This window comes from Heterodontus francisci, chromosome 10 (assembly GCF_036365525.1).
Source record: "Heterodontus francisci isolate sHetFra1 chromosome 10, sHetFra1.hap1, whole genome shotgun sequence".
NCBI classification, from domain to species: Eukaryota; Metazoa; Chordata; class Chondrichthyes; order Heterodontiformes; family Heterodontidae; genus Heterodontus; species Heterodontus francisci.
Genome location: NC_090380.1, coordinates 44,157,889 through 44,179,060, shown reverse-complemented (window position 1 = coordinate 44,179,060; position 21,172 = coordinate 44,157,889). Strand labels below are relative to the sequence as shown.

The 21,172-nt window shown below is 41.9% G+C and overlaps 1 protein-coding gene across 7 annotated transcripts in view; it reads left to right on the top strand.

Annotated features, from left to right (window-relative positions):
* LOC137374430 (rho guanine nucleotide exchange factor TIAM1-like) overlaps positions 1–21,172 on the top strand; it is a 428,220-nt gene that overhangs the window by 269,017 nt on the left and 138,031 nt on the right. For 4 of the 7 annotated variants that reach the window (XM_068040529.1, XM_068040530.1, XM_068040531.1 and 1 more), the window contains one exon: positions 12,338–12,417. In XM_068040529.1, the coding sequence (XP_067896630.1) occupies positions 12,338–12,417 (80 nt within the window). Of the gene's footprint in view, positions 1–5,555; positions 5,585–7,756; positions 7,796–12,019; positions 12,216–12,337; positions 12,418–21,172 lie in introns of those variants that run through there. The other 3 variants (XM_068040534.1, XM_068040535.1, XM_068040533.1) reach the window with 3 other exon arrangements.

Here is a 21,172-nt window from a genome sequence, read left to right as displayed (position 1 = left end):
GTTTCTGAACAGTAACAGTCTGAGGTAAGGTGAAACTGACTGCCCTTGGCATCGAGACAACAATCGACCAAATGAGACAACAAGGAACCCAAGTTAAACTGAAGTCAATGGGGATCAGGGGAAAAACTCTCCAGTGGCTGGAGTTATACCTGGTTCGAGGGAGGATGGTTTTGATTGTTGGAGGTCAATCATCTCAGCCTTAGGACATTGCTGCAGTAGATTCTCAGGGCAGTGTCCTAGGCCCAACCACCTTTACTGCTTCATCAATGACCTTCCCTGTATCATAAAGTCAGAAGTGGGAATGTTTGATGATGATTGCACAAGTGCTCAGTTCAATTTGCAAATCCTCAAATAATGAAGTAGATCATGCCCACATGCAGCAAGACCTGGACAACATTCAAGCTTGGTCTAATAACATTCACGCCACACAAGGGCCAGACAACAACCATTTTCAACAAGAGAGAGTCTAACCACCTCCCCTTGACATTCAGAGGCATTACAATCATTGAATCCCCCACCATCAGCATTGTGGACATCACCATTTACCAGGAGATCAACTGAAACAGCCACATAAATATTGTGGCTACAAGTGCAGGTCAGAGGCTGGGTATTCTGTGGTGTGTGACTCAGCTCTTAACTCCCCAAACACTCTCCATCACTTAGAAGGCACAAGTTAGGGGTGTGATAGAATATTCTCCTTTTACCTGAATGGATACAGCTGTAACAATACTGAAGAAGCTCAACACCATCCAGGACAACACCATCCTCTTGATTGGCACCCCATCTACTAGTTTTAAACATCCGCTCCCTCCGCTGACATAACTGCAGTGTGTACAATATAAAGGATGCATTGCAACAACTCGTCAAGGCTTCTTCAACACCGCCTCCCAAACTTGTCCTTCTAGGTGGTGGAGATCACAAGGATAGTAGGTGCATGGGAACATCATTGCCTCCATGTTTGCCTCCAATTCACACACCACCCTGACTTAGATATATATATCACCCTTCTTTCATTGTTGCTGAGTCAAATTTCTGGAACCCTACTTAACAGCATTGTAGGAGCAGCTTCACAATATGGGCTGAAGCAGTTCAAAAGGGTGATTCACCACAACCTCTCAAGGGCAGCTAGGGATGGGTAATAAATGCTGATGATGCCCACATCCCAAAGAATGGCAAAGAAAAATTCTATAGAGGGATCTCTCTGGTCAGTAACGCAAATTGGCAGATAAATGATTGTCTAAGGGTTACACTGCTAATATTGCATTTGACGTTTTGGTGTGCTGCCATACTCATCCACCTTGACCATCTCCAACAGCATTCCTTTTGTTGCTTTGTTCCTAGTGGCAGGATAAGGTAGTAGTAGAACAGATGATCTACTAGATCAAAACTTTCACATACTGGACCTCAAATCCAGCTGTGGGATCTGTCATAGGCCCAAGAGATCCAGCCAAAACGTACATTGGCAACAACCAAACATACTCGTTCCGCTCTTGGCTCCAGCTACAGAGATGCACTAAACACACGATTTACTGGTAGATGGACGTGCCTTGATTTGAAAGTTAGCAGCTCTGATCAGATCAGCATTGCAGGGGCTGCTGATGGGATTGCTGGAGGTGAGTGCATGCTAATTTTAGTGTTTAGCTCTGTAGCTGAGGATCAGTGGTTAGCAGTGAACAATGTGTTTAGCTTTTTTGGATCGGGTAGGATTAGGTGTATGGAGGAAAACACGTGAGAGAGCAGCAGTGAGAACGTGAGAGAGCAGCAGTGAGAATTTAAGTCTTCAGAAGAAGGAATTTTCCTCCACACAGATCAGATGGCAGGTTGTTCAACCTTGCCTGTCTTAGAACGAAGACCAAAGTACGGATAGTCCTCATCAGGGAACTCCTCTTTGCTGATGATGCTGCATTGACATCCCACACGGAAGAGTATCTGCAGAGACTCATCGACAGGCTTGCAGCTGTCTGCAACGAATTTGGCCTAGCTGTCAGTTTCAAGAAAGCGAACATCATGGGACAGGACGTCAGAAATGCTCCATCCGTCAATATCGGCGACCATACTCTGGAAGTGGTTCAAGAGTTCGCCTACCTGGTCTCAACCATCACCAGCAACCTGTCTCTCGATGCAGAAATCAACAAGCGCGTGGGAAAGGCGTCTGCTGCTATGTCCAGACTAGCCAACATCCCCAGCATGCATGTCCTACTGAGCCAGCGGTGCTTAAGTTGGCTTGGCCATGTGAGCCGCATGGAAGATGGCAGGATCCCCAAGTACGTATTGTACAGCGAGCTCATCACTGGTATCAGACCCACTGGCCGTCCATGTCTCTGCTTTAAAGACGTTTGCAAACGTGACATGAAATCTTGCGACATTGACCACAAGTCGTGGGAGCCAGTTGCCAGTGATCGCCAGAGCTGGCAGACAGCTATAAAGGCGAGGCTGAAGAGAGGCGAGTCGAACACACTCAGCAGTTGGCAGGAAAAGAGACAGCAGTGTAAGGAGAGAGCCAACTGTGTAACAGCCCCGACAACCAACTTTACCTGCAGTGCCTGTGGAACAGTCTGTCACTCTAGAATTGGCCTTTGTAGCCACTCCAGGCGCTGCTCCACAAACCACTGGCCACCTCTAGGCGCTTACCCATTGTCTCTCGAGACAAGGAGGCCAAAGGAAGGACCTTTTGAGCTGTCAAGTCGGCCGATAGAGGAGCTGTCCTAGCACAAACTGATTTTGCTGGCTGGAGGTGAGTATAGAAAAAAATGCTAGCGGTCTGACCTCTGTTGCTATTATCAAAAGTTCTCAGTGATTCTTGAGTTATTACTATATCGAGGTGTTTTGTGGTGGTGTGTAGCTGTGCCATTTTTCAGCCAATACAGCAAGCTATACATCCTAACTGCAGGAATAACTAAAAAATGGATTTCGAGTATTAAACACACAATGATTCGTAATGTATAAATTAAATGGACTTCATTTATATTACTTTCCTGTGCTGAAATTGATTTCTTCATCATGGGTGCTTGTTTTTTTAAGAGGAGATCTTGTTTTGTTTAAACTGTAGTAAGGTTCTGGACAAGACTTGCATGAGTGATAATCAAGAAACAGGAGAGGAAAAAATCTTCCAGAACAGGCAGCATCTGTATTACCAGAGATTTAATTTAATAGCTAGTATACCGATAATAGTGACATACTGGGTTTATGTTAAGCAGCTGCTACTACGCAAGTATAAAGTCCAGGATGCATTTTACATACCTGTTCACCTTTAGTCCAATGATTCACACTATTAACCAGCATGACCTTAGAATCAATTTCATACTAGTATGAAGTTCTTTAAATTTAGTACAATATATAGTCCGTGTGAATTCAATATACCATACCTCATCAACCATAGAAGGCTGAATTTTACTTTCCTTTGTTCATCAGTTCTGTATTGGACATGATGGTGATAACCAATTACATTGCTACAAGAATATATATAGCCGTCATAATTTTTCCTTGGAAACAATCACGTGCACAAGAGGTGCAATGATGAAAAATACAGACTAAAAATGAAGAGTTATAAAAATTGACTTTGCCTTTTTTTAAAAATGGACAATGATGCTAAAAATGGCCGCCAAAGGTAAATGGCCTGGCCTTTATATATTCAAACTGTCTGACAGGGACAAAGGAATACCTTTTGAGCCAGGAGGTGTCAATTACCCTCACCCTGAAACATTCCTGAATTGAATGGGTTCTTCTGAAAGAAAGAAGGTATAAAGTGGAAACATCATAACCATACTATTCTCATTCTGAACCCATCAAGAGACACTTTTGAATTGAATGGGATCTTCTGAAACAAAGAAGGCATGAAGTAGCCACATCCTAGGCCACTGTTGATCACCACAGGGAGGGAGATCCATCTCTCCCAACAAAGGCAAAGGTGTGAAACCATTTTTGACCTTAAAGGTAGCTTCCCAAAGAGGGAGAGAGAGAGAGATCCAGAAAGAAACATCACCAAGAAGCTTGTTTCCAGCTCAGGGGCTAGGAAAAATCCAGCAAGCCAGAAGGAAAACACCCAGCTGGAAAATTCTACATCTTTACTTATGCAGCAGTGAATTAGATGTGACTCACTGTCTTCAACTGAACTTTCAACCAAGAGAGAAACTTACAAACACCTCAGGCCTGCAACCAATGAACTTGACTTCTGAGAGAATTCAACAGGTTTACCATCACCTCCCCAAAACCTACCCCACTTAAAACCACTTACCCATTTCTCTCTCTATCTGTCTCTCCTTATATGTGTGCGTGAATGGATGCGGTTGTGACAATTTTGGGATAAGGCATGTTAATCAATAAATAATTAATTTTCTGTTTTAAACCTACAAGAAAGCCTGTCGCTATCTGTTTATTTGACAAATGAAACACATAGGGGCTAAACCCTAATAACAGGTCAGGTGGGAGTTGAATAGTGGGAGCCACCCACATCCCTTACCACATGGCCGTAACAGTTACTATTCCATGCTTCTGGTATTAAATGAACTGGGTTATTGAAAGAATATTAAATGGACCGGATCTTGCGGTCAGTGGTGAAATAATGGTTATTGCTGCTGACCTCGAAGAATCTGGCAATCTCTGTGACACGGATTTCCCCTTTTCTGATGTCTTTTTGAATCTGGTGGCTAGTAAGGGGATCTCCAGGCATCCAGCAGCATTGATGTTATCAAGCAGGGTAAGCAGCCAATCATATTGACGTTTTCTCATAGACAGCACATCAGGAAGTAAATACCACTGAATCCCTTCACTTTTAAACTTTAAATTTTACATACATATGAAGTTATTTTAAAAATGTGAAATTTCTTTATAAAATGGAGAAACTTTACCTTTTAACAAATATAAAGTTACTCTTTCAGGGCAAGTGAGGTTTTTTAACATTAATTATGAACTTAGTACACCATTTAAAAACCCAGTTACACCTCATTCAATAAGTTGTACATTTTCAAGGGTTTTTATTGTGAAACTAAGAGCATAAGTGTGAAAGCTCTTGTTAGTTCAGTGATTTGTAATTGATTGCATTCTGAGGGGTACCTCAACAGTGCACCCTCTGGAGAATCACTGACAGCAACTTCTTAATTTCTGCATTGAATGGTGTATGTGCAAACTCCAGAAGTTCCTTTCAGTTTCAAAGAAGTAATGACAGTGAAAGCTAAGAGTTCCATCTTCATTAACATCGCAAACACCAAGCCATTATCTGATAGGATATTTGTTGATTGAACTTATTTAAGTGTGATCATATGTGCAACAGGATTGTTGGTGAGATCACTGAGTAGCAGTATAAATAAAAAAAAACAAAAGCTGTAAATCTGAAACAAAAGCAGAAAATGCAGGAAACACTCAGCAGGCAAATTAGCAACATTTGGACAGAACAGACAGGTTAATGTTTCAAGTACAACCCTTCATCAGAACTGGAAACAAATATAGATGAATAGTATTAAAAAGGGAATAGAATAAAGGGGAGGGACAAACCAACAAACATGCACAAACACATAAGAGAGGAAGCTCGGAGGAAAATTAGTTTCACATTTAGTTTCGGTTAACAAAGTTTCGCTGTTACAAAAATGTAAGTAAAATTTTCTATCAGTAATAGTACTTAGTTTAATAAAAGCAAAATACTGTGGATGCTGGAAATCTGAAATAAAAACAAGAAATGCTGGAACCACTCAGCAGGTCTGGCAGGATCTGTGGAAAGAGAAGCAGAGTTAACATTTCGTGTCAGTGACCCGAAACGTTAACTCTGCTTCTCTTTCCATAGTACTTAGTTTGCCTGAAGCTGAATAATGAAACCAATATCACAGCTTTTTACCAAACTTGGCATTACCTTAAGGGTGAATGATTTATGAAATAGAATTAAGATTACACTAATAATGCCAACATTTCTGTAACATGGAACTTTTGGGTAATAAGAGCTTGGGGTAGTGTTTAATTTGGCTACTGCAGATGCTGTCCTTACTTTCTAAAGGGATATGAGTTGGGGTTTCATGAAGTGTGAATTCATTTTATTTAATAAAAGATACAGTCGAAGATTGTGAATCACAATCTAACTAGTTATCCAATACTGTATGAGCAGAAATTTCCTCCAGTTAAATATTGGGAAGACTGAATCCATTGTCTTCAGTCTCGCACCCAAACTTCATTCCCTAGCTACTGACTCCTTGTTCGCAACCTTGATGTCATATTTGACCCTGATACGAGCTTCCGACCACATATCCATGCCTTCGCTAAAATTGCCTGTTTCTGCCTGAATTCACCCCTGCCTCAGCTCATCTGCTGAAACTCTCATTCATGCCTTTGTTATCTCAAGACTTGATTAGCCCAACACACTGCTGACTGGCCTCCCACATTCTATCCTCCATAAAATTGGGGTCATCCAAACTCTGTTGCCCATGTTGTAACTCGCATCAAGTCCTGTTTGCCTATCATCCCTGTGCTCGCTGGCCTACATTGGCGCCCGGTCAAGCAATGTCTTGATTTTAGAGTCATAGAGAGTCATAGAGCCATACAGCACTGAAACAGGCCCTTTGGCCCACCGAGTCTGTGCTGACCATCAACCACCCATTTATACTAATCCTACATTAATCCCATATTCCTTACCACATCCCCACCTTCCCTCAATTCTCCTACCACCTACCTACACTAGGGACAATTTACAATGGCCAATTTTACCTATCAACCTGCAAGTCTTTGGCTGTGGGAGGAAACCGGAGCACCTGGCGGAAACCCACGCGGTCACAGGGAGAACTTGCAAACTCTGCACAGGCAGTACCCAGAATTGTACCCGGGTCACTGGAGCTGTGAGGCTGCGGTGCTAACCACTGCGCCACCCTTTTTTTAAATTTAAAAAAATCTCAAACTTGTTTTTAAATCATGGCTTTGCCTCTCCCTATGGGCTGGATTTTGTCCCCAGTCCAATGTTGGGTTCCGTGACGGGGGTGGGGAGTGGGGGCCGGCGCCGGAGAATCGGAGCAGCAGCGGACCTCCACGGAACCCAATGTTGGGATTGCCAGGCTCGATCTTCATGGCGGCTTCTCTGCCACTCTGCAACGGGACCCTGCTTTCCATACACTAATTAGATGTTTGCATTAATTTAAATGTAACCCACAGTGATCTTACCTTCAGTTCCCAATCTTCAGTGCCATGTGCGGCACTCATGCGCCTTCACTTTCCCATCCAGGGAAAGCTGGTGCCACCGAGATGGGGAAGGGGTCATCTCTGCAGTATTTGTATAGGGAAGAGGGGGAAGGGGTCAACTTTGCACTATTTGTATAGGGTAGGGGGTCAACTCTGCATTTTGCTGAACTGTCTGCACGGCTGGCAGCCTTTTAAAAATGACACCAGCACCTGCTTCTGCATCAGGTGACACTGTGAACGGCATCGCCAATGCCACCCCCCGCCACTTGATTGGGGGAGGCAGTCGCCGTTAATATGATGAATGGCCATCCGCTGCATAACCGTGGCAGCGTAAGGGACAGCCACCATGTTCCACGCCCACCGCCACGCCTGGTGGCGGGACTACAAAATCCAGCCCTATCTCTGTAATTGCCTTGAACTCAATCCTCCAAGATATCTGTATTCATCTAATTCTGTCCTATTGAGGATATCTGATTTTAATTGCTCCAATTGGTGGCAGTGTCTTCAGCTGCCTATGTCCTAAACCCTGGAATTCCCTCCCTAATAAACTCTGCCCCTCTACCTTTCTTTCTTCCTTTTAAGGCACTCCGTAAACCTACCTGTTTGACCAAGCTTTTGGACATCTACCCTAATATCTCCTTAGGTGGGTAGGTGTCTAATTTTGTTTTATTCCCCTGTGAAGCGCCTTGCAATGTTTTATTACATTAAATGCACTACATAAATATAAATTGTTGTCGTAAATGTATTTTAATCACAGAAATTGCTATTATGTAGGTGAGCTGAATAATTTTCTTTTGACCAGATTTTTTTTAACCTCACAGTATTCAAAGAGAGGCTTCAACTACATCTATGCATTCTGAGCATGTGTAATGTGCAGAATTTCAAAGCACGCTCTTACACCAGTGTGCTTTGTTGAATGATTTTCTTTAATCCACTGACTGGAGATCTGAAGATATATATATTTTTTAAAGACATTTTAAAAAGCCAAGCTGCCAGCAAAGTAATCCTTTCAGCTTAAGATGATCAGCTAATTTGCAACACTGTATCCTACACTGCAATGCTTCTGAGGAGAGAGACAAAATGTTTGCTAGGTGTCCAGCAAGAACCAAGACCCAGGAAGTTTAAAGGAACTACCTGTTCATTCAGCAAGCAGAGAAATACTGATAACTGCTATGTTTGAATGACTGAGTGACTGTCATGTGACAAGCCCCTCCCCATCTGTGGTTTTAAGCTGGTGTTTTCTCTGCAGCAGAGGAGAAGCGACTGGACTCTGACATGAGCAGATGCTACGTGGAGGTCTCCCTCTTTCAATTACAGCTTGAAAGCTTTAAAATTCTGCCTGTTGACTGACCACCTTTGCATACTCCGGCTACAATCAGAAACCCCATTGGAGGAAATCATCTGCATTGCTGTCTGCAAGAGAGACCAACCAAACCAGTCATCTGCCTCTTCAATCTAAAAGCCTCAGGACCACTGAATTCAGCTAGAAGTCAGCCAAATCACCAATTGCCACAGACTGTATATCTATTTTTTTGGACTCTAACTCAACCAATCCACCTTTCCCCATTCTGAAATCTGTTCGTCTGTTTGCGAACCTCTGGTGTGTGTGCGAGAGTGAAAGTTGGTGCATTATTATTTTATTTGTTCGGTTTAGGTACAATAAAGTTAACCTCTTTCTTTGTTAACTCAAGAAAACCTGTCCGATTGGTTCTTGTTATGATCATAGCAAGTAAGTCATCAAATACCGACTGAATTGGCCAGTAAGAAAGTGGTCACACAAGGAGAGGGAAAAAAGGGAAGCCTTTCCACCCCTCCTCATTTGACCGTAACAACGCAATCTGTGCAAAAAAAAATTAACCTGTACAGTAGAAAGCATGTACCCCTCAACCTAAAGGACTTAAGAGTGTTTTTGTTTTTTCCAACAGATTTTGGGAAAAAATGGTGATTGAATTATTAAAGCTTTATATTGGGCAAGCTTGGTGTTTATTTACAATTATTAACAGTTCGTACCGAGCCCCCTTCCTACATCGAGTGCTGAAAACTGTACCGTTGGTCCTTGGCAATGGCCTCCTGCTGCTCTACATTGCATGTCCACCCAGTAGCCTGCTGCCCCTTCCCACCGATTTCGTACAGGAGACTTAGTGAAACATGGTGATGCCAAGGTTGAGGTGGTTTGCTACCAACCTTGGTTCTTGCCTACCCTGACTTAAACCCCAAGTTAAAATCGGGGCTTTAGTGTTTTAACTGGACCTTCCAATGCTTCTCTGAGAGTAGCAATTCTGCTGTAAGTTACTTCTATAGTCTTCTGTTACACAGCATAGTGCACTCTGATTCAGGTATAAGTAAGCAGAGTTGAAATTAAGATTTGAAGTAATTTAGGTTGGAGTATGAAAATTTAGAAGTGTATCATTAGAAGTATCATTGCTCTACGGCAGCGAGGCCTGGACAACGTATGCCAGCCAAGAGCGACGTCTCAATTCATTCCATCTTCGCTGCCTTCGGAGAATACTTGGCATCAGGTGGCAGGACTATATCTCCAACACAGAAGTCCTTGAAGCGGCCAACACCCCCAGCTTATACACACTACTGAGTCAGCGGCGCTTGAGATGGCTTGGCCATGTGAGCCGCATGGAAGATGGCAGGATCCCCAAAGACACATTGTACAGCGAGCTCGCCACTGGTATCAGACCCACCGGCCGTCCATGTCTCCGTTATAAAGACGTCTGCAAACGCGACATGAAATCGTGTGACATTGATCACAAGTCGTGGGAGTCAGTTGCCAGCATCCGCCAGAGCTGGCGGGCAGCCATAAAGACAGGGCTAAATTGTGGCGAGTCGAAGAGACTTAGTAGTTGGCAGGAAAAAAGACAGAGGCGCAAGGGGAGAACCAACTGTGCAACAGCCCCAACAAACAAATTTCTCTGCAGCACCTGTGGAAGAGCCTGTCACTCCAGAATTGGCCTTTATAGCCACTCCAGGCGCTGCTTCACAAACCACTGACCACCTCCAGGCGCGTATCCATTGTCTCTCGAGATAAGGAGGCCCAAAAGAAGAAGAATCATTAGAAGTTAAGACAGATAATTATTTTAACTTTTTTGACCTCTAAAACAACAATGTCCAGAATGAACAACTACAGGAGTGAAGTGAGTTTGCATATTTCCCTTATAAACTGCATCCACCCTGTTTCCTTTATCCATCCTCTCTGTTATTTCGACGAAGACTTCTATTAAGTTGGTCAAGAAGACTTGACTTACTGGCCCTGATTAATGTGTTTTTTCAAATGTTTAGTGACTTCATCCCAGAATATGAATTGTTGTAGTTTGTCAGCAACTGAAGTAATGCAAACAAGTCTACAATTTCCCAGTTTATCTTTTGTATTTTTTTATAATGAAGAATTACATTTGCCGCTCTTCAGCCATCTGGCAATATTTTACCTTTCCATAGCGTTTTAGAAAATTATAGTCAGATCATTCAATGTTTTTTCTTGGCTTCCTTCAGTATCGATATAAAGCCTTTTCATTGCTCTTTAGTTTTTGCTCATTTCCTCACAGAATCTCTTTTAACCTTTCTCATCTCACGTTTTGTAGCTTTCCATCTCCTTCTCTAAATATTTCCTATTTATTATCTGTGGTTCTATTTATCAATTTTCCTTCCATTTAATTTGTGCAATTTCCCTTTTAATCTTGTTATATTAAACTTTTGGATTGGTTCTTGACTTTTTAAAATTCAAGATTGATGAATTAGACATTGTTCTGTGAGTTGGGGTTGATGGTGGTACCCAAAATAAAAATATAAATGTTCCTAGTTGCTGACTAAGAAGGGTGTATTTGGAAATCAGTGTTCCTGAGGGCCAGAGGAAAGATGACAAAGACCCACAATATTCCCAATTGTGTCCCACCAGTATTTGCTGGGATTTCCATGGGACACAACTGGACCTGTGCTTGCAGTAGATACAAGCCGAGCGTTATTTGAATGAGATGAAGAGGTTGTTCCCATGCTCCCATTTCCTCTTCTCATTTGGGGTCCACATAAAACCTGGTGCTTTGGTTTGCCTCAGAGCAACACTGACTAGAGGTTCTGCAGGGATCCTGAGGACAGACCAAAGATCGTATAGAAAGATGGGAAATTTAATTTGAAACATCCACTCTAAAAGATTCGAGCCAGTCAGGGGCTTTCTGGTTACTGATTTCCATCAACAGCCAGCAGGTTCCAATCTTGGAGGCTTGAGGCACAGTGCTCTCTGCAGCTACAGTTAAATTTTCTGTCCACTATTAGGTGCAAAGCTCAGCAAGGAAGCAGGCCTGTGCCTAGAGATCTCCCAAGCCAAAAATATACGCAGCTGTGTCTTCTTGGACGTAGCACTCTTGTGGTGCATGGAGAAGAGAATTTACCCCATATTTTCCTAAATTTTCCTTAACTGCTGCAGTAGTTGCACTGTTGAATTGTAATTTGTCTTCTCTTCACACTTCAGAACCAATTGGAAACTAGTTTTGCTATGGCACAAAAAACACATGAAGCAGTGAGGCAGTGCATTGCAGAAAAATAAAGAAAAATGGACTAAACGGAGAGCAAAATAAATGGAAAATATTTCTCACAAACAGAACTGTTAACATAAACTGCAATCCATCCCATGTTTCTTGTGGGGAACAGTAATAGTTATCACTTTTTAAAAAATAATTAAAGGGGACTTGATGCTGTGATCTCTACCAGCTGTTATCACTCCTTTTAAATAATTACAGGGAGCTTGGAAAAGTGATCTATACCAGCTGTTGTTGATGTCCTTTTAGACTCCCACAATTGTTAAAAGTGAACAAAATAGCAGATATAAAGTTTACAGCTTTAATGGGTTTCGTAGCAGTAATCATGTTACCCTAAACCTGCCCTATTATTAGTTGACAAAAGCTTTGTGTCTATAGTTTGAGCAGATCTGTGAACACTGCTCAATGTATCGGTCGCATGAGAATAATTATAACATGCAGTATTTATTATTACCTGAAAATGTTTTCTGTCCATTCAAAACTGCTGAAGTTCTCTATTGACACCCAAAGATTAACAAAAATCAGGTATTTACATGCAAATTTTAAATGATGCAATCCTTTATTTACTTGTACAATTTTAATCATTCATAAGTTACTGTAATTTGTTGGTTTCATGATATATTTACATTTTTTTAACTTCCGGACAGAAATGTTAAACAACCATACTGAGCCTATCCATGATAAAGAGAGACCCACTGTATCACTTGAGACTGGTGAAGCATGTGAGGTAAGTCTGTCGCATTGCATACTTTTGTATTATCACAGTTGAGTGTGCACGCACCTGACCTTCCAACAGCCCATTCTGTAAATTCTCAGGATTCTGAATTAAGAACCATAGCTCTATTCGAATGTTAATCTATTTGATCTTATTAGCATTGTCATAGCTTCTAAGATAAATCTTCACTCCCATATTCAGCAGTTGACGCTATATTTTCTGTTTATTGGCTGTGGTCCTGGAAATATAGTATCGTGGGAAGTAGACAGATGTGTGCTTTCATGGAAACTAATTTTTCTGCCTCTGCGTTCCAGTGGTATAAATAAAGCAGCACTACCTCAGTATTACCTTGGTTAAGCAGTACCAGAATTGTTCTGAATACTTGTATAAGCAGCGTTAAAGTATTTTGAGTGAAGTTTACTTCACTATTCATTTACAGATCCTTCAAATGCTTTCTTAGAATATGTAGCTTATGGTACATTTAAATACAAAATGCTCTTTCATAGATAAATGTTAACTTTTGCATCATTGCATATTGTAAATGCGTTTTCATTTCAGTAAGTATTCAGTTTTTTTATCTGAGGGATATATTGTGTTATTAATTCCACAATATATTTAAGTATTACATTGAATGTTTTCAGATCCATTACTTGTGTGGTTAACTTGTCTTATTTTTCTCTATGTAAATAACCTTAGAAACAAAATGCAAAAACATAACTTTTATCAGGTTGGTGACATTTATGGTTTTTAACGAGTATGAAAATAGCATATTAAATGTTGAATAGCTTAATTAAATTACACATATTGCCATGAGGAAAAATCACAAAATGATATTGCAGTTATCTGTTTCTATGCCTATTGATACAATTATTAATTATTCCACAGTGCCACAATTTGTATTTAGTTTGAAAAACCTGTGCTTAAATACCAGCTACCAAGACTGTAAAGTGGGGAAGGGAACTCTTATTTCCTGAAAAGTCATGTCTGAGTGTACTCAGAATGCTAGAGGACTTGGATTTGATGGTATTCATATGAGATTTAAGTAATCTGCATGTAAATTCTTCCAAGCTAACATCTCTCAATCAACCAAATACAACATAAATTGAATGTACTGGAAAACAATTCGGTTCAGAGAAGACATTAGAATAGATTGCTCGTCCACTTGCATGATGTAGAGCATAGGTAGGAAGAGACATGGGGATTTAAGACAGAAATTCAGGGAGCTAGGGTGGAAGCTCAGAGCGAGAACAAACAGAGTTGTTATCTCTGGGTTGTTGCCCGTGCAACATGATAGCGAAGCGAGGAATAGGGAGAGAGAGGAGTTGAACACGTGGCTGCAGGGATGGTGCAGGAGGGAGGGTTTTGGTTTCCTGGATAATTGGGGCTCTTTCTGGGGTAGGTGGGACCTCTACAAACAGGATGGTCTTCACCTGAACCAGAGGGGTACCAATATCCTGGGGGGGAGATTTGCTAGTGCTCTTCGGGGGGGTTTAAACTAATTCAGCAGGGGAATGGGAACCTAAAATGTAGTGCCAGTGTACAGGATGTTGAGAGTAGTGAGGTCAGGGATAAGGTTACAAGGACGCAAGAGGGCACTGGCAAGCAAGAACCTGGTTTAAAGTGTGTCTACTTCAACGCCAGGAGCATCCGGAATAAGGTGGGTGAGCTTGCAGCATGGGTTGGTACCTGGGATCTCGATGTAGTGGCCATTTCGGAGACATGGGTAGAGCAGGGGCAGGAATGGATGTTGCAGGTTCCGGGATTTAGATGTTTCAGTAAGAACAGAGAAGATGGTAAAAGAGGGGGGGGTGTGGCATTGTTAATCAAGGAGAGTATTACAGCGACAGAAAGGACGTTTGAGGACTCGTCTACTGAGGTAGTATGGGCCGAGGTTAGAAACAGGAGAGGTGAGGTTATCCTGTTGGGAGTCATTTATAGACCTCCAAATAGTTCCAGAGATGTAGAGGAAAGGATAGCGAAGATGATTCTCGACAGGGGCGAGAGTAGCAGGGTAGTTGTTATGGGAGACTTTAACTTTCCAAATATCGACTGGAAATACTATAGTTCGAGTACTTTAGATGGGTCAGTTTTTGTCCAGTGTGTGCAGGAGGGTTTTCTGACACAGTATGTAGACAGGCCAACCAGGGGCGATGCCACATTGGATTTGGTACTGGGTAATGAACCCGGACAGGTGTTAGATTTAGATGTAGGTGAGCACTTTGGTGATAGTGATCACAATTCGGTTAGGTTTACCTTAGCGATGGGCAGGGACAGGTATATACCGCAGGGCAAGAATTATAGCTGGGGGAAAGGAAATTATGATGCGATTAGGCAAGATTTAGGATGCGTAGGATGGGGAAGGAAACTGCGGGGGATGGGAACAATCGAAATGTGGAGCTTATTCAAGGAGCAGCTACTGCGTGTCCTTGATAAGTATGTACCTGTGAGGCAGGGAGGAAGTTGTTGAGCGAGGGAGCCGTGGTTTACTGAAGAAGTTGAAGCGCTTGTCAAGAGGAAGAAGAAGGCTTATGTTAGGATGAGATGTGAAGGCTCAGTTAGGGCGCTTGAGCGTTACAAGCTAGCCAGGAAGGATCTAAAGGAAGAGCTAAGAAGAGCAAGGAGAGGACACAAGAAGTCATTGGTGGATCGGATCAGGGAAAACCCTAAGGCTTTCTATAGGTATATCAGGAATAAAAGAATGACTAGAGTTAGATTAGGGCCAATCAAGGATAGTAGTGGGAAGTTGTGTGTGGAATCAGAGGAGATAGGGGAAGTGTTAAATGAATATTTTGCATCAGTATTTACAGTAGAGAAAGAAAATGTTGTCGAGGAGAATACTGAGATTCAGGCTACGAGGCTAGATGGGATTGAGGTTCACAAGGAGGAGGTGTTATCAATTTTGGAAAGTGTGAAAATAGATAAGTCCCCTGGGCCAGATGGGATTTATCTTAGCATTCTCTGGGAAGCTAGGGAGGAGATTGCAGAGCCTTTGTCCTTGATCTTTATGTCGTCATTGTCGACAGGAATAGTGCCGGAAGACTGGAGGATAGCAAATGTTGTCCCCTTGTTCAAGAAGGGGAGTAGAGACAGCCCTGGTAATTATAGACCTGTGAGCCTTACTTCGGTTGTGGGTAAAATGTTGGAAAAGGTTATAAGAGACAGGATTTATAATCGTCTTGAAAAGAATAAGTTCATTAGCGATAGTCAGCACGGTTTTGTGACGGGTAGGTCGTGCCTCACAAACCTTATTGAGTTTTTCGAGAAGGTGACCAAACAGGTGGATGAGGTTACCCTCATGCAGTGGATGTGGTGTATATGGATTTCAGTAAGGCGTTTGATAAGGTTCCCCACGGTAGGCTATTGCAGAAAATACGGAAGTATGGGCTTGAAGGGGATTTAGAGCTTTGGATCAGAAATTGGCTAGCTGAAAGAAGACAGAGGGTGGTGGTTGATGGCAAATGTTCATCCTGGAGTTTAGTTACTAGTGGTGTACCGCAAGGATCTGTTTTGGGGCCACTGCTGTTTGTCATTTTTATAAATGACCTGGAAGAGGGTGTAGAAGGGTGGGTTAGTAAATTTGCGGATGACACTAAGGTCGGTGGAGTTGTGGATAGTGCCGAAGGATGTTGTAGGGTACAGAGGGACATAGATAGGCTGCAGAGCTGGGCTGAGAGATGGCAAATGGAGTTTAATGCGGAAAAGTGCGAGATGATTCACTTTGTAAGGAGTAACAGGAATGCAGAGTACTGGGCTAATGGGAAGATTCTTGGTAGTGTAGATGAACAGAGAGATCTTGGTGTCCAGGTGCATAAATCCCTGAAGGTTGCTACCCAGGTTAATAGGGCTGTTAAGAAGGCATATGGTGTGTTAGCTTTTATTAGTAGGGGCATCGAGTTTCGGAGCCACGAGGTCATGCTGCAGCTGTACAAAACTCTGGTGAGACCGCACCTGGAGTATTGCGTGCAGTTCTGGTCACCGCATTATAGGAAGGATGTGGAAGCTATGGAAAGGGTGCAGAGGAGATTTACTAGGATGTTGCCTGGTATGGAGGCAAGGTCTTACGAGGAAAGGCTGAGGGACTTGAGGTTGTTTTCGTTGGAGAGAAGGAGGAGGAGAGGTGACTTAATAGAGACATATAAGATAATCAGAGGGTTAGATAGGGTGGATAGTGAGAGTCTTTTTCCTCGGATGGTGATGGCAAACACGAGGGGACATAGCTTTAAGTTGAGGGGTGATAGATATAGGACAGATGTCAGAGGTAGTTTCTGTACTCAGAGAGTAGTAGGGGCGTGGAACGCCCTGCCTGCAGCAGTAGTAGACTCGCCAACTTTAAGGGCATTTAAGTGGTCATTGGATAGACATATGGATGGAAATGGAATAGTGTAGGTCAGATGGTTTCACAGGTCGGCGCAACATCGAGGGCTGAAGGGCCTGTACTGCGCTGTAATGTTCTAATTCTAATTCTATAAGGAAGCATGGATTTAGTTATTGTACGAGACCTGGAAGATGATTCAATTGGTGGTTGTTATGCTAGTGTAATTCCTCATCTCTAATATTGGCCTCACATTTTGTGTAAAGTTAACTGAAATTAAGAGATTTATGCACCTGGTTCAGTGAAAGCATTCCTCCCTCTTAAATCAGAAGGTTGTGGGTTCAGGTTCTACTCCAGAGGTTTGAGCACGTAATCCAGGCTACAGTTCAATGCGGTACTGAGTGAGTGCTGCACTGTCAGATGTACCGTCTTTTGGACAAATGTTAAACTGAGTCCTGTTCAAGTGGATGTAAAAGGTCGCTCAGTACTATTTTAAGAAGAGTCATGGAGTTCTTCCTGGTATTCTGGCGAACACTTACCTTTCAACCAACACCACTAAAACAGATTATCTGGGTTTTTTTTCCATTACCGCTTCTGGGGCCTTTCTGTGTGCAAATTGACTGCTGCATTTACCAACATCAGTGATGACATTTAAAAAGTAATTAACTGGCTGTGAAATGCTTTGGTGCATTCCAAGGGTATGAAAGATGCTATATAAGCCTTCTTCGTTACATTGAGCACAACTACTTACTGGACTTGGATCTTTGAAGGAGAATTATTTTAGTTAATTTACTGTTGCAGAAGTATTTACAATGAATCAAAAGCATGTTAATTGTTTAAGAACATGATAAGCAAACGTTGTTTGACCTATTGGTTCAAGTCACGGTCTTGGACTTGAACACAAAAAGCAAGGCTGGCACTCCAGTGCAAGAGTGCTGCACTGTCAGAGGCGTGTCTTTCTGATGAAACGTTAAATCAAGGCCCCATCTGCCCTTTCAGGTGGATGTAAAAGATCCCATGGCACTATCTTGAACAAGCGCAGGGGAGTTACCCAGGGTGACGTGGCCAATATTTGTCCGGCAGACAAAATCACAAGAACAGATTATCTGGTCATTATCACATTACTGTTTGTGGGAGCTTGCTGTGCACAATTTGGCTGCTGCATTTCTAACGTTACAGCAGTGACTACACTTCACAAGTACTTCATTAGTTGTAAAGTGCTTTGGGATGACCTGTGGTCATGAAAGGCACTATATCAGTGCAAGTCTATCTTTTTTTTTATTAAAGCTCATTCCTTATGTATTCCAATGCCCCAGTTTAGTTTTGAACAATGAAAGACCAGAGGAGAGAAAAGAGTCAATCCAGTGGGGGGTTTAACCTTTGCAGTTTAGCTTTTAGGTGCATTTAGTCTAAAATTAAATTTAAAGGGGTTAAGTTGCTAAGTTGTGAACATTTGTATTAAAATTTTAGCAGAAAACAGTTCAGCTTAATATTAAAGACAGCTCAAACCTGTAATATGTGGTATCTGTGTGATGTGGGAGGTCCTGGATGCTTTGTGATTCCAGATGACTACTTGGAGGAAGTGTTTCTGATAGTCCGTGGGCTTAATGTTTCTGAGTAACTGGAACACTCCATCACAAACGAGAGGTTGAAGAGTTCATAGAATGTACATTCCAGTAAATGGTCATCCCACAGATAGAGCACTTAGTGACGAAGGGATGTGGGCAACTATCCATCAGGAGCAGGAAGAGAAGTAGTGCAATAAGTCGCCGAGAGTTTTGAATTGACAAAGTGACATTTGCAGCTGAATCTCTGAAGAGGATAATCAAAAGTAATGTTGTGGCATTGTAGAATTTGTGGTTGTCAAAGGGAATGAATGAGGAGCTACGTTCAGGAACACAGCAAAAATAGAAGATTCCATACTCAGAAAAATAGACGTGCTATTTTGTACCAAGTCCTGCTCTCTCATTGCCTCTGTCCTGCTGACGTTCATTGGCTGTTGGTCACCAGTTCCTCAGATTTAAGATTCTCATGCTTGAGTTTCAATCCCTCAATAGCCTGGCCCCATCTAATCTGTCTAACCATGTTCAGCCTTATAACTACTGCGCCTCCCCAAACTCTCTCTTTCTCTAACTCTGACCTCTTGTACATCCTCCCTTTTTAGAATTAGAATTAGAACATTACAGCGCAGTACAGGCCCTTCAGCCCTCGATGTTGCGCCGACCTGTGAAACCATCTGACCTACACTATTCCATTTCCATCCATATGTCTATCCAATGACCACTTAAATGCCCTTAAAGTTGGTGAGTCTACTACTGCTGCAGGCAGGGCGTTCCACGCCCCTACTACTCTGAGTACAGAAACTACCTCTGACATCTGTCCTATATCTATCACCCCTCAACTTAAAGCTATGTCCCCTCGTGTTTGCCATCACCATCCGAGGAAAAAGACTCTCACTATCCACCCTATCTAACCCTCTGATTATCTTATATGTCTCTATTAAGTCACCTCTCTTCCTCCTTCTCTCCAATGAAAACAACCTCAAGTCCCTCAGCCTTTCCTCGTAAGACCTTCCCTCCAGACCAGGCAACATCCTAGTAAATCTCCTCTGCACCCTTTCCAAAGCTTCCACATCCTTCCTATAATGCGGTGACCAGAACTGCACGCAATACTCCAGGTGCGGTCTCACCAGAGTTTTGTACAGCTGCAGCATGACCTCGTGGCTCCGAAACTCGATGCCCCTACTAATAAAAGCTAACACACCATATGCCTTCTTAACAGCCCTATTAACCTGGGTAGCAACCTTCAGGGATTTATGTACCTGGACACCAAGATCTCTCTGTTCATCTACACTACCAAGAATCTTCCCATTAGCCCAGTACTCTGCATTCCTGTTACTCCTTCCAAAGTGAATCACCTCACACTTTTCCGCATTAAACTCCATTTGTCATCTCTCAGCCCAGCTCTGCAGCCTATCTATGTCCCTCTGTACCCTACAACATCCTTCGGCACTATCCACAACTCCACCGATCTTAGTGTCATCCGCAAATTTAAGGACCTCCTTAACACCCACTTCTTTGCTCAAGCTTTTGGTCACCCCTCCTAAAATCTCCTCCTTTGTCTCAGCATCCATTTTTGTCTATTTACACCTCTGTGAAGCAACTTGGGACATTGTCCAAGTTAAAAGTGTTATCTAATTCTACATTTTTTCCACAGAGGACTAGTAGTGGGAATGAAAGGATACATGAGGAGATGAAGCTATCCAATAAGATAACATCAGATAAGGAAGTAGTAAGGAAGTAAAAAGTGGAACTCAACTGGAAAAGGCACCCTGATGGTATGCATCTTGGAATACTGAGGGAAGTCAGAAAAAATATTGGAGACTTTGACCATAATCAAAGATCCTTAGATAGAGATGGCAGGTCAGGTGACTGGAGGGTTGCCAATGTAACGCCTCTGTTGTGGCAGTGGTGGGTAAGTTTCTAGCAGCTGTAACAGGGTAAAATTAATTCTCATTTATAATGATGTGCTAATTAAGGAAAGCCAATTTGAATTTGTAAACAGTAAGTTGTGTTTTAAAAGGTAAGTGGATCAATATTTGATGCAGAAAATTTTGAAAGGGCTGGGAAATGTAACTAAGTGGATTGCTCTTTCAGTGAGCTTATGAGGTAAATGACCTCCTACCATGCTGTAAAAATGATATACAGTGCCATTCTTGGTTGATTGGTCCAATTCTTTATCATGTTGTGAATAAAGAACTTTTTCTTAGATCTGTATAAAAATTTATTTTTCACTAATTTGAATTTGTGTCCTCTACTGCCTGATTTAACATGAAGTATGTGTACCTTTTAATGCTTTAACTCAGCGAGGTCTTCCTTTAATCTTCTCTCAAGACTGTGGAGTTTAAGCTTTTCTAATCTCTTCTTTATAGTTAATCCCCTTTACAATTAGGATCATTCGTGTTGCAATTCCCTATCCTGTCACAATCAATGTCCGTCACTTTTAAATCACAACATTGTACTATGTACTCTACCTGTAGTCTGATTAATGTATTATAAAATCTCACCAGAATTTCTGTAGTCATACATTACACTGTTCTGGCTATGTATCCTAATCATCTCATTTTTTAAATTTTGTTTTTCTGCATTGTCTTGACAGTAAAATTGAATAGTCTACTGTTAACCCCTTTAAGTCTCCTTGTACAATTTCTATCCCCTTCGTTGTGAGTTGCTTTTTTTTTTGCAATATTTTACTTTTGACGGTATTAAATTTCATTTCACCCACTTATATTTTTAATTATCCTTATTAAAAGGCTATTCAAGGCCAAATGATAAAAGCATCAGTTTATTTCTTCAATATTGGCAAGACATGATTCTAATCATTTGCAGTTTAATGCTGGCATCTCACCTACACTTTCCACCCATTCTCAAATGAAGCAAATTTTTAATAAAATAT